Source organism: Aethalodelphis obliquidens, unplaced genomic scaffold (genome assembly GCF_003676395.1).
Source record: "Aethalodelphis obliquidens isolate GAN/ISIS:26980383/991018 unplaced genomic scaffold, ASM367639v1 scaffold7, whole genome shotgun sequence".
In the NCBI taxonomy this organism is placed as follows: Eukaryota; Metazoa; Chordata; class Mammalia; order Artiodactyla; family Delphinidae; genus Aethalodelphis; species Aethalodelphis obliquidens.
In genome coordinates this window covers 22,724,771-22,739,824 of record NW_020837951.1, presented here as the reverse complement: position 1 = coordinate 22,739,824, position 15,054 = coordinate 22,724,771, and the positions used below count along the sequence as shown (strand labels likewise).

Genomic DNA, 15,054 nt, shown 5'->3' with positions numbered 1-15,054 from the left:
TCCCGATATATGATGATAGATTGATGACTTATAAAAATCTTAATTATGCTCAAGTGCTCTCTCAATGAAGCAGAACAAAACATTAGGATACGCAGTATTAGAATAATTACATTTGAGTCATTCTGATTTTCATTCTCACTTTTGTACTGAAGAGAAAGAGGACAGGGAGTTTGAAAGGACTGTCTAACATCTGATCAGTCCGTCGTCTTAATAATGAAGCGTAAGGGGACTAAAATAATTTGGTACCAACTGATCCCTGTTTAGAAATATTAATTTCTTCAATTTGCAGATGAGTGAATGGTTAGGAAATCTGCTGAGAGTCACACGGGTGCAAGCAGCAGAGGTAGGATCGGAATTTGGTTTACTGGATTCCAACCCTTCTATCTTTCCCATGATGTTGCTCTATCTCTCTTCCTTTTTTTTTTTTTTAGGAGATGACTCTCCCTTTGTATGTATGTATGTATGTATTTATTTTTAACATCTTTATTGGAGTATAATTGCTTTACAATGGTGTGTTAGTTTCTGCTATACGACAAAGTGAATCAGCTATATGTATACATATATCCCCATATCCACTCCCTCTTGCGTCTCCCTCCTACCCTCCCTATCCCACCCATCTAGGTGGTCACAAAACACTGAGCTGATCTCCCTGTGCCATGCAACTGCTTCCCACTATCTATCTTACATTTGGTAGTGTATACATGTCAATGCTACTCTCACTTCGTCCCAGCTTACTCTTCCCCCACCGTGTCCTCAAGTCCATTCTCTACGTCTGCATCTTTATTCCTGTCCTGCCCCTAGGTTCATCAGAACCATTTTTTTTTTTAGATTCCATATATATGTGTTAGCATACGGTATTTTTTTTTTTTTCTGACTTACTTCACTCTGTATGACAGACTCTAGGTCCATCCACCTCATTACAAATAACTCAATTTTGTTTCTTTCGTGGCTAAGTAATATTCCATTGTATATATGTGCCACATCTTCTTTATCCGTTCATCTGTCAATGGACACTTAAGCTGCTTCCATGTTCTGGCTATTGTAAATAGTGCTGCAATGTCCTCTCTTTTTAAAATGAGGTCGGTTAGATTGCAATCGGTGGGTGTTCTGTGGAAACTGTATGGAAGTGTCATTAGTACAACTTATCTGACCTGCCCTTCAGCAAAGATTCTTAAGTCATTAGCTAGCAAAAATTTCTACTGAGGTCCCTTTTCGTTTTATAAGGAATTGGCTCTTATAGAGAGATTAGAATTCCTTCACCCACTCTGGCAAGATTTAGGAAATCCATAGGAAACAGAAAGATCAAGGAAAAAATGATAGAGCATCATCAGAGATATGTGTTCCTACCCTATCTACAGTCATATAACGTGCTATGGATAGAAGTGGTCTCAAAGCGAATACTCATAGCCTTCCCCAATAGCTGAGCACAGTCTCCAGTTAGGGTCTGCTGCAGTTCATTGTTGTGGAAAAGCTCAGTTCTTTGTATAAGAATATATAATAAATTTTTGGATGGCTTCTGTCTTAAAGGATCCAGGAAGATATACAAAGACAGTATGTTACAAGCATAATTTTACTATTAAAAATAATAATGTATTATTAAAAATACATTGCCCTAGGTCTGAGTGCCTAGACTCTGCTATTCCTGTGTAGAATGTGCTCCATTTACAGAGGCTCTTTTTTCTGGGTCCCCTTCAATTTATTTTATCAATGTTTTGTAGTTTCAGTGTACAGATTTTTCACATCCTTGGTTTAATCTTTTTTTTATACAGCGGGTTTTTATGAGTTATCTATTTTATACATATTAGTGTATATATGTCAATCCCAATCCCCAATTCATCCCCCCCCCCCCGCCAGCTTTCTCCCCTTGGTGTCCATACGTTTGTTCTCTACATCTGTGTCTCTATTTCTGCCTTGCAAACCGGTTCATCTGTACCATTTTTCTAGATTCCACATATATGCGTTAATATACGATATTTGTTTTTCCCTTTCTGACTTACTTCACTCTGTATGACAGATTCTAGGTCCATCCACCTCACTGCAAATAACTCAGTTTCGTTCCTTTTTATGGCCGAGTAATATTCCATTGCATATATGTACCATATCTTCTTTATCCACTCGTCTGTCGATGGGCATTTAGGATGCTTCCTATAGAGGCTCTTGATGTTTTATATTTTTATAGCACAATTTACATCCTTTGCACACTTTGAACCATGCATCATTATTTTCATGGGGTCCTTTGGTGTTGCTACCGTATTTCATTGGCTGAAGTTTATAGACATCACCTGAGACATCCCTGATTTATTAGGATCCATTGTGCCATCTATAGAGTGCTTCCTTTAGGTAATGGGACTGACTGCTTTGAGGCAGAAGCCTCTGCCTCCAGAACCTTCCTTATTCCTCAAAGCCTCTTGAGGACGCAAGAACAGAGTCTTGTAATCTGGCAGCACTTCGTTAGGCCTCTGACCCCTGATCTGCTGGACAATCTCCACCAATGACTCTTCCCTAACGGAAAATCACAGCAAAAAGCTCTTCTGTAATATAATGGAAGATTACCACTAAATACATGTATTTTGAATAAATGAATTTAAAGACTGCATTTTCAATACTATCCATACTTTCTTAGAATTGACACCATCCCTTTCTCTGACTTAAGAACTTGACTTTTCTTTATGATTCTCAATCAACATTTAGTTCTTCATTAGGCAATTAGGCCATGCTGTGTGCAAGAATCCCTTCCCTAGTGTACTAAGGCAATGGCAGTGCATGTACTTTGTGTCCCAGATGAAATAGCTTTTGAGGGGAGTCGTGAAAGAAGCAGGAAAGGAAGAAAAGTAACAGGAGCAAAGAAATGGGAGTGTGACATAGCTGGGGGCTTGTGGGGACTTATAAGTAGTTAGGAATGGCCTATGAAAAGGAAGCAGTGGTCACTAGGATCTTGTGTGTTTTTGACAGTTGTGATGGTTAATGGGTGAAGGAGTGGCAGGCACAGATTAACTGGAAATGGTTTTTGACAGTTCCTTTGACAAGGATTCTCATAAGATTTTAGCAGAAGAAATGCTGCTAGAACAGAAAGATATTTAAGTGGTTTATTAACTGGATGACCCAAAGAGTATTATTGGTTAATAGAAGTAAGCTAGTTGGGCGTTTCATATCTTCTAATGTCACAAAACTCTGTCCTTAGCCCATCAGTTTGTAAGCAACACATAACTGTAGGGTGAAGGATAAGGGTTTTAACAGGGCAGTTCAATGTTTCTAATCTTACTAGGTAATATTTAACAAAGATAAAATGGGAGGTCCTGTATATAGATAATAAAGAAAAACTGCACAAAGGGAAACCTGGCTTAGTGGCAGCCAATGTGAAAGACTTTAGTTTCCTTGAATGAGTTGAATGAGTCAATGGTGACATCCTTAAAAGGGTTACTGCATCTTTAGAAACTCATTTATCCGGAAAGAGAAGAAGAGAAATGAAATAAATTGTCATGTTTTAAGTACCACGTGTCAGTCCCTAGGCTTGGTGTTTTTCTCTCTCTTGCAGTTACATTCTAATTTGCACATTCAGCTCTGGGTATCACAATTCAAAAAGGGCTATAGACCTATTGGAATAGGCTCAGAGGAGAGTGACTCTGAGAGTGAACAGACTTGGAATCATGTCCATTGATGAGAAAGAGAAAGGCAGATTTGAGGTTGAGCTGGCTGAAACGTCTGTCTAAATGTCTGTCTCCCTACACCTTCACTTCCAAAGCTGCAAGCTTGGCATCTTAACCAGAATGTAGGATCATTTTTTAGTCATGGAAATGTTATGAAGGGGCTGGGATCCCTTACTGAAACCTCTCAATTAGCTCTAATGATCCATTTGTAGAATCTTGGGGCCAAGCTATCAATACTTGAATGGCTGGCATTTCAGAGGAGCAGAGGAATTTACACTGAGTGGCTTCAAAAATAAATAAATAAAGCCAGTGCTTTAGACTAGACAGCATATTCAGTGAAGATGGGGACAGAGGCTTATCAAAAATAACTGTCTCCTGAAACATATATATCAGTTAGTCTTTTAAGATGCTAAAGAAGGATATATTCTCTGAATGGCAAAAAAAAAGAGGAATTAATTTGTAGTTATTGCCTAGATAGAACTATAACTGGTCTCTGATCAAACAGCCACACCATTTCATTATGTTAGAAATCTAAATGACTGTTAAGATTTCTGGAAGACATATTCCACCTGCTTATGTAAAAGAATCACTTAAAATGATAAAGTTTTGTACAGATGATAAGATACATCCTATATACGTTGGCTACTAAAACAGGAAAAAGTGGAATTGGTACAAATCTAAAACATTGAAATATTTAATTTTACTCTGTGTGACCTTTTGTATTCTCATTCAAGAGACATTGGGGACACCCTTGCAGTCTGTTATTAAAAATCAGGCCATATGGGGCTTCCCTGGTGGTGCAGTGGTTGGGAGTCTGCCTGCCGATGCAGGGGACACGGGTTCGTGCCCCGGTCCGGGAAGATCCCACATGCCGCGGAGCGGCTAGACCCGTGAGCCATGGCCGCTGAGCCTGCGCGTCCGGAGCCTGTGCTCCGCAACGGGAGAGGCCACAACAGTGAGAGGCCCGCGTACCGCAAAAAAAAAAAAAAAAGAAAAAAAAAATCAGGCCATATGTATTATAAAACAAGTTGTTTTCCTCCATAATTCCAAGGAAAATTGTCCCATCGATATTACAGTGATGTCATAGAATGACACATTTTAGGATACACTGGCTGTAATACATTATCATACTTCTGGAATGATAACAAAAATCCTTTGGAAATGGGCAGAGTAATCTCCAGGTGCAATTTTCAGTGATTTGATTCACGGAGTGAACGCCTACTAAGAGGCATGGGCCTGGGAAGCTTTGTGAGAAGGCTCCCCAGTGGGTTATTAGCTCTTCTCTTCTGCGAAAAAGAACCTTAAAAGAGTCTTAAAAGAGCAGCATACTAGATCTTTAAAGGGCTGCAATTTAATAAGAGCAATAGAAAGTATAAATCTGTATCAGTAATTAGTTCTGTTTTCAATTGAAAAAGATTACAAAAATGTTATCATAGTATATTCACTAATTGCATTTAACAGTCTATATTTGAAAAGACTCAAAAGGGAAACATTCTGTCAGGATGTTCGGATGTCAATGACCCTTCCTTCCTACTGAGTTTCTCACCAAGAGAGTATACATGAGGATGAAAAGGAAAACGGGAAACAAGTGAACATTTTATTAATTGAGGCAAAAAGCTGAAAACCAGTGTAATGTTTTGAAAAAAGGTGAATTTGGAAGGCCAATTTCAGGACAGGAGACAGAAATCAGACTTATTCCTTTTCTTCTCTGGCATTCATCTTACTACTCCAGTCTCCTAAAGTCTCTACTCTTCTATCCTAATCTTGAGAGAGTGTCTTCTTTTCTTAACCCAAGGAAAGGCCCATGCAAAGCACACCACCAATAAGAGAAGACAAAAATACTGAGACCAAAACAAGAATGTGTGTATGTGCACCCAATAAACAGGAGTGGGTAGCTTAAATGGTGTGTAGGTCAGTGGTCTGTGTTAGGCAGCCCCAAGGGAGAAGAGGGAATTGAAAGGGCTAGGGAGGGAAATAGGCCCTAACATTCTTCTCAGGCCAACAGCATCTTAGGAAGTGGAAGGAGACAGCAGGATGCCAAAGCCATTACACAAAAGCCATGACATGAACACAGTGATTCCATCCTGGAATAGAACAGACATTAATGCATGTTGACCTATGCTAATCAATCCCTTGGTGGGGAGAGATAGAAATGGAGTGAAGAGAGAGAGGACAAGCTCTGACTTCTAGTTCTGGCTATAATATTGTCTGAACACCCTCCCTATATAACACTTGATGAAATACAACAGAAATTATTTTAAATGCATAGCTTAGCTGACCAGAAAGGAAATCTCCATGTGCCAGAAATGAAGAAGAAATTAAAAACGAAAAGTAAGCCTGTGAATGAATGCTATGGCTGCCCTTGGATTGGACAGGAAAGGGGAAATAGAGAGTAATAGCTGAGTCTCTGGCAAGAATCTATGTCCTAGAAGGACATACACTGAAAGGATATTCACCAGAAAAATTCCACCTAGAGGCCTAGTGAGATGACAAGTGAGATCTCTGTATTTGCTGGGAATCTGGCTGGAAAAACAAAGTCCTGGCTAAGGTAGCAGAACCCAGGACTGCATGTCATGTGGACTTGAGGGTAGGGTTTATACCACTCATTTTGTATGGAAAGACTTTGAATTGATAAATAAATGTAAAATTAGGTTTTTGGATGGTGATACTCCTGGGGCACCTAGAAGAAAAAATAATCCTTATACTCAGACCATTAAAGAACTGTCACAGATCAAACAAGTCCCAAACGCTATAAGGACAGAATCTGAAATTACAAAACACACATGCACGCTTTCCATCATGAATGGGTCAGTAGGCAGAACAAACAGCAAGATGAGGGCACCAATAAATTGAGATGATAGAAAAAGTGGTCTAAAATCTAAAACAAAAAATGAAATAAATATGTTCAAATAATTAAGGACAAAAACTCTTAAAATCCTATTTAAAAAGAAGAGACTGTAAAAAGAAATAGTTGAAAAATAAAGAGAAATTCTAAAAATAAAAATATAGAAAATAAAAATTCAAAAAAAGGGGACACATTTCAAAAGCAGATTACAGATAGTAGAAATGAAAACTAGTGAACTGGAAGATATATGTGAGGAAATTATCCAAATGCAACCCAAGTTTTTAAAGAGATGGAAAATGTGACAGGTTAATAAACATGTAAAGTAGAAATGAAAGCTCCAATATTTATCTAATAAAACTTACAGAAATAGAGAAAAGTGAAAGTTAAGAAGAATATTTAAAGTGAAAATAGCTTATTTTAAAATTGGTGAAAGATACAAATTCTCAGATGTAAGAAGTACAATGAGCCCTGAACAAGATGAATGGCAATTAGTACAACTTTAGTCATACCATAGAGAAACACCAAAACAACGAAGACAAATTAAAAAAATAAATAAAGGGAAAACACATTACTTATAAAGGAGCAACAATTCAACCAGTTTCTCAACCTCAGCACTACTGACATATTGGACCAGACAATTCTTTGTTGTGGGGGTCTGTCCTATGCATAGTAGGATGTTTTAGCAGCACCCCCAGACTCTGTTCCTATAGCACCTTCCCTCAACGGGGACAACCAAAACGTCTCCAGACATTGTCAAATGTTCCTGGAGGGCAATATTGCCCCTGGTTGAGGGCTACTAAATTAGACTGATGGAATCCTCAACAGAAACACTAGAAGTCATAGGGCAATGGAAATATCTTTCAAAAATGTTTATGGAAGCAAACTATTAATGTAGACTTGTATACCCAGCTAAACTATAATTCAAGAGCAAGGGTAAAATACTATTATTTTCAGACAAAGATTGTGTAACATACTGACTCTTGCCAAAAGAAAGATATAAAGGATGTACTTTAGGAAGCAGAAGCATTAAACCCAAAGGAAGGAGTGGGATGGAAAAAGCAATTCATAAAAATGAATGCTTTTTATGAAAGATTCATAAAAATGTTAGTAAATCTAAATAAGCATTGAGTATATCAAAAAAATGACTAATTTGGAAAGTAAAATAAGAGGGCAGTAAAATGTAGATAGTGATAAGACATTTAAGATGAGAGGGGTGACAGAAACAAATATTTTCTAAGATCTTTGAGTTGTTCAGCAGAAAGGCAAAGAAACTGAGTATGATCTCAGAGTAGGAAAAACTTCTTAAATTTGACACATACAAAAAACAAACTCTAAAGGAAACAATTGATAAATATTAAGGACTATCTAGTATAAAGTTAAAAATATGCATGCCTCATGACCCAACAACTCTCACTTCTGGTGTTTAGGCCAGAGGTATTCTTCCTTCTATGGACTGGGAGATGTGCAAGGATGTTTACTTCAGCACTGCTGTATCATCAAATAAAGTGGAAAGCAATTAACCCTCTACCAGCAAGGAAATGGGTAACTTAGAGATTGCTCATTCTGACAAGGAAGCACAATACAGCAGTTAAAATGAATTCTGTTGATTTACCTTTATCAACAAAGGCAAAAAACACGACGTTAAATGAAAATCAAGCTTCAAAAGGATACTCAGAGTATGAACAACGTACATGAAAATTAAAACATTTAAATCAACAGCATATTTGTTTATGAGTACATATGTAACACAGAAAAAAATGCACATTTACTTTGAGAGGAGTGAGAAAGTGATGAGAATGGCTTCTAGTTATTTTTGTAATATTGTGTTTCTTTTATAAAGATAGATCTACAATAACTATGGCAAAAATTTAACATGTACTTTTATCTCAGCAGTGGATACACAGGTAATTTTAAATAGAGATTAATTTGGTTTTGTGCTCTTTTGTATATTTAAATGTTTCATTAGGCATTTGTCCAGAAAAAAGGAATAAGACAGAGCTCTCCGGTCTGGCCACCCTCCTAACACTCTAAGAGTAAGTGTATGTAAAGGGGCAAAGTGTTCTTCCTCTCACCAAAATTGTTACTTTCAGAAAAATGAAACTATCTTCTAATAGCTATTGATATTTTTCTTTTAGGAAAAAAACATGAGTGGTAGTGATTTGTGACCATGTGTACTTTCCATTAATTTGATTAACTACTTAAGATAGTTTCCCCTATATTATTAAAATGTCATCACTTTACATAACAATAATGATGACACAGAAAATACTAATAAAGCCATATTTATATAGTACCTTCACGCACATGTAAAGCACTTTTATAAAAATGGCCTCATACCCTTTAACAGCTATATGACTGAGATGACAGATTTGGTTTCCATCTTTTCAATGAGAAGAAAGCTCCCAGAGTGTCTATTTGCTTAGAGCAGAAGGGATCTGTACGATAACGTGGCCCAATGCCTTTATGTTTTAACTATAAAGTGGGAATAATATATGTTCTTCAAAATCCCTCTCTTTGTTGAAGGGAGCACATGAGATAATTCACAGGAGTGTCCTTTGAAGAATGTAAAACCCTCTACGAATGCAGGGATTTGTTGTGATTTTCATTATTGTCTTTATTGCTTCTTTTAACAAACCTTTTTTGTATGATACGTAGACTTAGCATTAGGCAGATATAGAACTCTTCTTATGATATAAGTGAATGATTTATAGCGAAAAAAAGAAAAATGGGGATTTTTATAAGAGCATGATCTTTAAAAGTATATGCAAAGACAAAATTCTAGTAGGAGATATAGTAAAGTATCATTTATCTTTGGGTAATTTAAAAAAATATGTTTATTTTCTAGTTTTATATGGTGATAATACATTACTTCTTAATCAGAAAAAAACCCAGAAGTTATCAATATGTAGCTATTATTTGGAACATTTATATCGATAAGGTTTCACAAACATTTAAATGACTAATCTTAAATAGTACTATGTAGTTCGCTAGGAAGCAATTTTTAAATGAGTCAATCCACAGGGGAGAGATGGGGCCATCAAAAGCTAATTCCCACAAATTGATACAACGTTGTAAAGCAACTATACTTCAACAAAATAAATTTTAAAAAGCCAATTCTTACACTGACATTTTAATATTCAAGATTTCTTTTCTCACTTAAGAAGGTGTTAAGATCCGGGATTTCTGTCAGTTATTTACGTGAGTATTTGACTCTCAAGAGCTTTTTGCAAGAAAATATGGTTGCCACCTGCTGGTGGCCTGTATTAGTGGAACGGTCTTCTATCTAGGTGAAAACAACTTCAACTTTCACGTTACTTTCATGAAACTGTGTCCTCTCTTCTGTCCTAACATCATAGTAGTGGCACAGCTTGTTGAGTTATTATTTTCTGTCTAGTCCAAGCAGTATATCATTTTATTGCTCACAATATCCATAAGGAGTATCAACCTTTAATGACTCATAGAAGCAGAGAGAGGTTACACCATTTTCTCCGGGCTGCACAGTGAGTGAAAGATAGAGCTGAGACACAAATGCAGAAAATGGCAGCCCCTCTGCTGTCACTCGTTCCAACTGCATGAAAAGCATCTGTGGTAAATCTGGACTGTGAAAGTTATAAACTATTACTGGTGAAAACATTTATTGAGGAAGCACGGAAAAAAATGAGCAATGAAATGCCAGTCAGATGATCTGGGATTTAATCACCCCTCAATTCTTTACTGCCTGCCTAAGACCCTAAGCAGATCACCATCCCAGAGGGAGCCTCTCCTTTCTCTGTGTCTTACACGGTTTTTGTGAGGATAAAATGAGACGAGTATGAAAGCACTTTGTAATCTGTTCCTGTTTTTTTACATTTTATCTCTGAATTAAATGAGATCATTAAAAATTTAAAAATCTGAACTTTTTAATATTTTTTTCATGCAGATGTGGCATCTTTATGTTGTGACCTACGTCTTGCGTTTGATTTGGCAGAGGATAAATACACAAATGCCTATTTAAATATGCTTTTTCCATCTTTAATTAAAGTATAGAGATATTTGCCACTGCATTGCCCAATGTCCGTTATTCAAGGCCTAATTTGATAAATTACTCTAATTCCAGGAAAACATTGTTCCCACAGGGGAATATGCTCCCTTTCTGTTGTAAGAAAAGAACATAAAGCTCTCTTTGGCTTTGGCCGCCAGGAAATTTAATTTAGTATTCAATGGAGCCCATCTGCGGTTGGGCCCATCCTCTCCCAAAATTCCTTTCCTTCATCGGGTTTACTCACCCTTCTTTGCAAGTGTAAGTGACAGTGTTCCCAAAAGTGAAGTTACTCCCGGTGGTGACGGCATCTTTGATGGCCGGTGGCTCTCCACAGGAGACGAGATGGCAGGTAGGTGGCGCTCTATCCCAGCTGCCTGAGGCCGAGCATTCGATGACCAAAGGGCCCTGCAAGCTACAGGAAAGAATGGTGCCACCTCTTTTGTTGGCTATTTACTTACTGTTCTGGAGGTGAACAAGGAAGAACTTAGGAGAGAATAGGGGACACTTGAGGAATTTTAATACATAAAAATAAAGTTTCTTCCCATTTTATTGCTTTATATAAAAACAAGGGAAATCTGGGACTTCCCTGGCAGTCCAGTGGTTAAGATCCTGTGCTTCCACTGCAGGGGGCACAGGTTCAATCCCTGGTTGGGGAACTAAGATCCCACATGGCGTGTGGCAATCAATGTCAATCAATCACTTTTTTTTTTTTAAATGGAAATCTCAGCTGGCTATAGATTCATTTAAAACTATGAGTAGGCTAAAACAACATAACTGGGGTGCAAAATAAAATGGTTCAATGTGCTCATTGGTGGTGCTGTGATTAGCAGATTACTTGGATGAGAAAGGGTAACATGCTGGTTAGGATCCAACGATAAGGAAGACAGACACCCAGGAAGTCAGGGTAACTGAGGTCAGAGGGAACTGCCCTTGCCATTAGCCTGGGCATCTGAACAGTGTTGCTCATCACTCTGACCTCTGGTCTTCCTTTGAATTTAAAAACCTCGCAGGCCTACGGCATGCCTTATCCACCTTCACTTGCCAATCAGCTTTTGATTGTACAACTCACTCCATTTTCTGTTCATTTGATCTGTTTCATGTCAGATCCTGTTGGCCTCGTTTTTGATCACAGCCCGACTCTCTATTGTCCCTTCTTTTTGTTTTGATTTGTTTTTATTTATTTTATTTTTGGCTGTGTTGGGTCTTTGTTGCTGTATGTGGGCTTTCTCTAGCTGCGGCGAGCGGGGGCTACTCTACGTTGCGGTGTGTGGGCTTCTCATTGCGGTGGCTTCTCTTGTTGCAGAGCACGGGCTCTAGGTGCGTGGGCTTCTGTAGTTGTGGCTCGCAGGCTCAGTAGTTGTGGCGCACAGGCTTAGTTGCCCTGCGCCATGTGGGATCTTCCCGGACTAGGGCTTGAACCTGTGTCCCCTGCATTGGTAGGTGGATTCTTCATCACTGTGCCACCAGGGAAGCCCCCCCCCCCTTTTTTTTAAGATTTTTTTGATGTGGACCATTTTTTAAATCTTTATTGAATTTGTTACAATATTAACAAATTCCTTAGTTCCTTGACCAGGGATTGAACCCGCACCCGTGGCATTGGAAGGTGAAGTCTTAACTACAGGACCACCAGAGATATTGTCCCTTCTTTTTGAACACACACACACACCCCATTAATCAAATTAACCTCTTAACAGTATTAAAGACCCTGGTCCTTATCTTGACATGATTTTTACGACATCCTATGCAGTATTTCGTTTGCCAAAATATCCATCACTAAAGCATTTTATTAGGTGTTGTGTTACGCTTCATAAACATTTTTTGCTTTCCTGTTTAATGTCTGAATGTTTATAACATTGAATTAGAGGTCCCAGAGACAAAATTAGATGGAATATTTCCCTGGGCATTTACTATAGGCTGAGCCTCAAGAAGTACACACATTTGAGAATATCTTACATTTAAAAACTTGTATTTCAAGCTGGCCAGTCACACGCAAGTGAAACCCACTGAGTAAATAATGAGGAACAGGGCATTGTAGGAAGCTTGGCTGGTGTCTAGGACTGTACCTGTATCCATTGTCACACGAATACGATGCAGTAGAAAGATAGGTAAGCCCACTCAAAATGTATTTCCCATTATTTATGTCTTCGGGGCTGGAACACTTGACCAGTTCACACAAGGGAGGAGAATGACTCCAAGAACTGCTAGCAAGACAGGATGATTCTTTTTCACCCTCCAGAGTATATCCTTTATTACACCTGATGAAGATAAAAGAAAATGACAGAACAGAATGCCTTATTTTGCATAAGTTTATCTGCGCCAAAACTTCCAAAAAGATCAAGAATTTACACATATTGTTAGAGCACTTTTTCTTCCTACTGAAATAATGCTTTGAAAAAATTTTTTCAAGGTTGAATACTCTGCATCTTGCTCTCAGGGATCCTGCTGGGTGATAAACAGAAGGACGGATTTAGGGTTTGGCTTGTCTCCAGTTTGTGTCATGGATTAGAAGTTGCAAACAGAAAATTCTTTTTTTTAGAATTTATTTTATTGTAGTTGATTTACAATGTTGTGTCCATTTCTGCTGTACAGCACAGTGATTTAGTTATACATATGTATACATACCCTTTTTCCTATTCTTTTCCATCATGGTTTATCATAGGATATTGAATATAGATCTCTGTGCTATACAGTAGGACCTTGTTGTTTATCCATTCTCTATATAATAGTTTGCATCTACTATCCCAAACTCCCAATCCATCCCTCCCCCACCCGCCTTCCCCTTGGCAACCACAAGTCTGTTTTCTATGTCTGTGAGTCTGTGTCTGACAAACAGAAAATTCTTGGTTTGAGAGTGGTGCTGTCTAGAATGAGTCCCTAGGATGCCATGGAAGAAGACCCTGCAAGTTAATGAATATTTCTGGCTATAAGCTGGAGCTCTGGATCCAAACCCAAACATGTCATTCAATTAATTCCATATTAATTTGAAAACATCCTCTGGGATTACTCTTCGTCTTTTCTTCCAGTATTCTATCACTACCAGCATGTCATCAACAAACTCTACAATGTAGTGTTAATCTTAGACACTCACCTATATATTACTTTACTGCCATAGGTAAATGCTGATCCGTCAATGCCGCCATTCTCCGGGATAGCTGGTGCACCGCAGGAAACGGCTTAAGGGAGGAAAACCAAAAGGCATTGCTTTTCTTAGCCACTGTGTGTAAAAATCTCTAAAAGCTCAAGGGCAGCTCTAGGTTTTTGCTCACGTTTAAATAAAAGCCCAATACTGGGCTTTAAATACAAAGAATACTGAGACAACGTAACACTTGGCATTTTTCCACCTTGACTTTCTAGAGTGGCCAAACGCCATAAACATGGGGGAATTTACTCAACATACGTTCACAATATGGTATTAGATGACTCCATTCTCCAGACTCCAAACATGTTATCTTGGCCACTCCCATCAGCTGGTGCCCTTCATCACACGAAAATGTAACTTCAGAACCCACAGTATAAATCTCCCCGGAGGAGCGGCCATTTTCTGGATTTCCTGGAGCCTTGCATTTTATAGGTTCTTGAAAGAGAGAAACGGTTTTTGTGGGTCAATAGGTGGCTTTCACACAACCACGCAAGGTCTCATAGCAAAAGAATTCCACTACAGTTAAGGTACCAGTTAAATCCTGAGGAGAAAAAAAAGCTTTTGAAGGGAAAGGCATGAAGTCCAGGGACACACTAGCTGATCAGACCAGAACATACATTTAATAGGCATTTTAAAAACGGTATTTTGAAACAGCAATGTATGAGAAAAAGAAACGAAATTTATCAGCCCCAAAAGGAAGCTGTTTATCGAGGAAGTAGTGGTGGTGCCTGGGCATGGCTCATAAGGGCTTCAGCTCTTCTTCCTTCTCCCAACGTCATACCCACTTTTTAAGAGCAATGGACCTTCTCTCAAGCTGATGTGAAGGCTGTCCCAAAGCGCATTTAGGAGAAGTTCCCAGCCGCCCCTTCCAAACAGCCTACAGATCCTAAGCCTCCTATGTGTAGATCTGGGGTGAGTCACCACTTATAGGAAAGGAAAAAAGTTAAAGGGAGATTTAGGGCTGAACAATAGGCGTGAATAAATACTTAAATTCTCAAAAAGGGAAGATATACTGATTTAATCTTTCTGAAGATCCTTTTGGCTTATAAGCCAAGGACCTTAACTGAAACCCTTGCAAAAAGTAAAACCAATTATAAGATTGATTTTGAGAATTCCTCTTTAATTTCTAATTGTTTTCTGGTAGTTGCTTTCTCATAACTCATGTAGAAAGATATATATGGGTTATCACGAAACACAGAGATGTGTAAGGCAGGATTGTCTGTGTTTTTTCAATGATACAATTCTGTGTGCCTGAGGCAGAGGAAAGATACTGAAGGTGAAGAGGTGATGAAGCATCCTACTTGCTCTGACTGAGGCAGTAGAGGCCATTGCTTACATGTCTAAATCCACTCTATTATTCTTCTATCATGTAGGTATTTCTTCAACAGTCTGGTGATAAAGT

At 38.3% G+C, this 15,054-nt stretch overlaps 1 protein-coding gene across 1 annotated transcript in view; it reads right to left on the bottom strand.

Moving 5' to 3' along the window:
• SVEP1 (sushi, von Willebrand factor type A, EGF and pentraxin domain containing 1) overlaps positions 1-15,054 on the bottom strand; it is a 184,891-nt gene that overhangs the window by 39,004 nt on the left and 130,833 nt on the right. Inside the window, exons 33-36 of the mRNA XM_027105235.1 lie at positions 13,911-14,087; positions 13,602-13,686; positions 12,577-12,768; positions 10,758-10,925 (exon numbers count right to left, since the gene is read on the bottom strand). Of these exons, the coding sequence (XP_026961036.1) occupies positions 10,758-10,925; positions 12,577-12,768; positions 13,602-13,686; positions 13,911-14,087 (622 nt within the window). The remainder of the gene's footprint in view (positions 1-10,757; positions 10,926-12,576; positions 12,769-13,601; positions 13,687-13,910; positions 14,088-15,054) is intronic.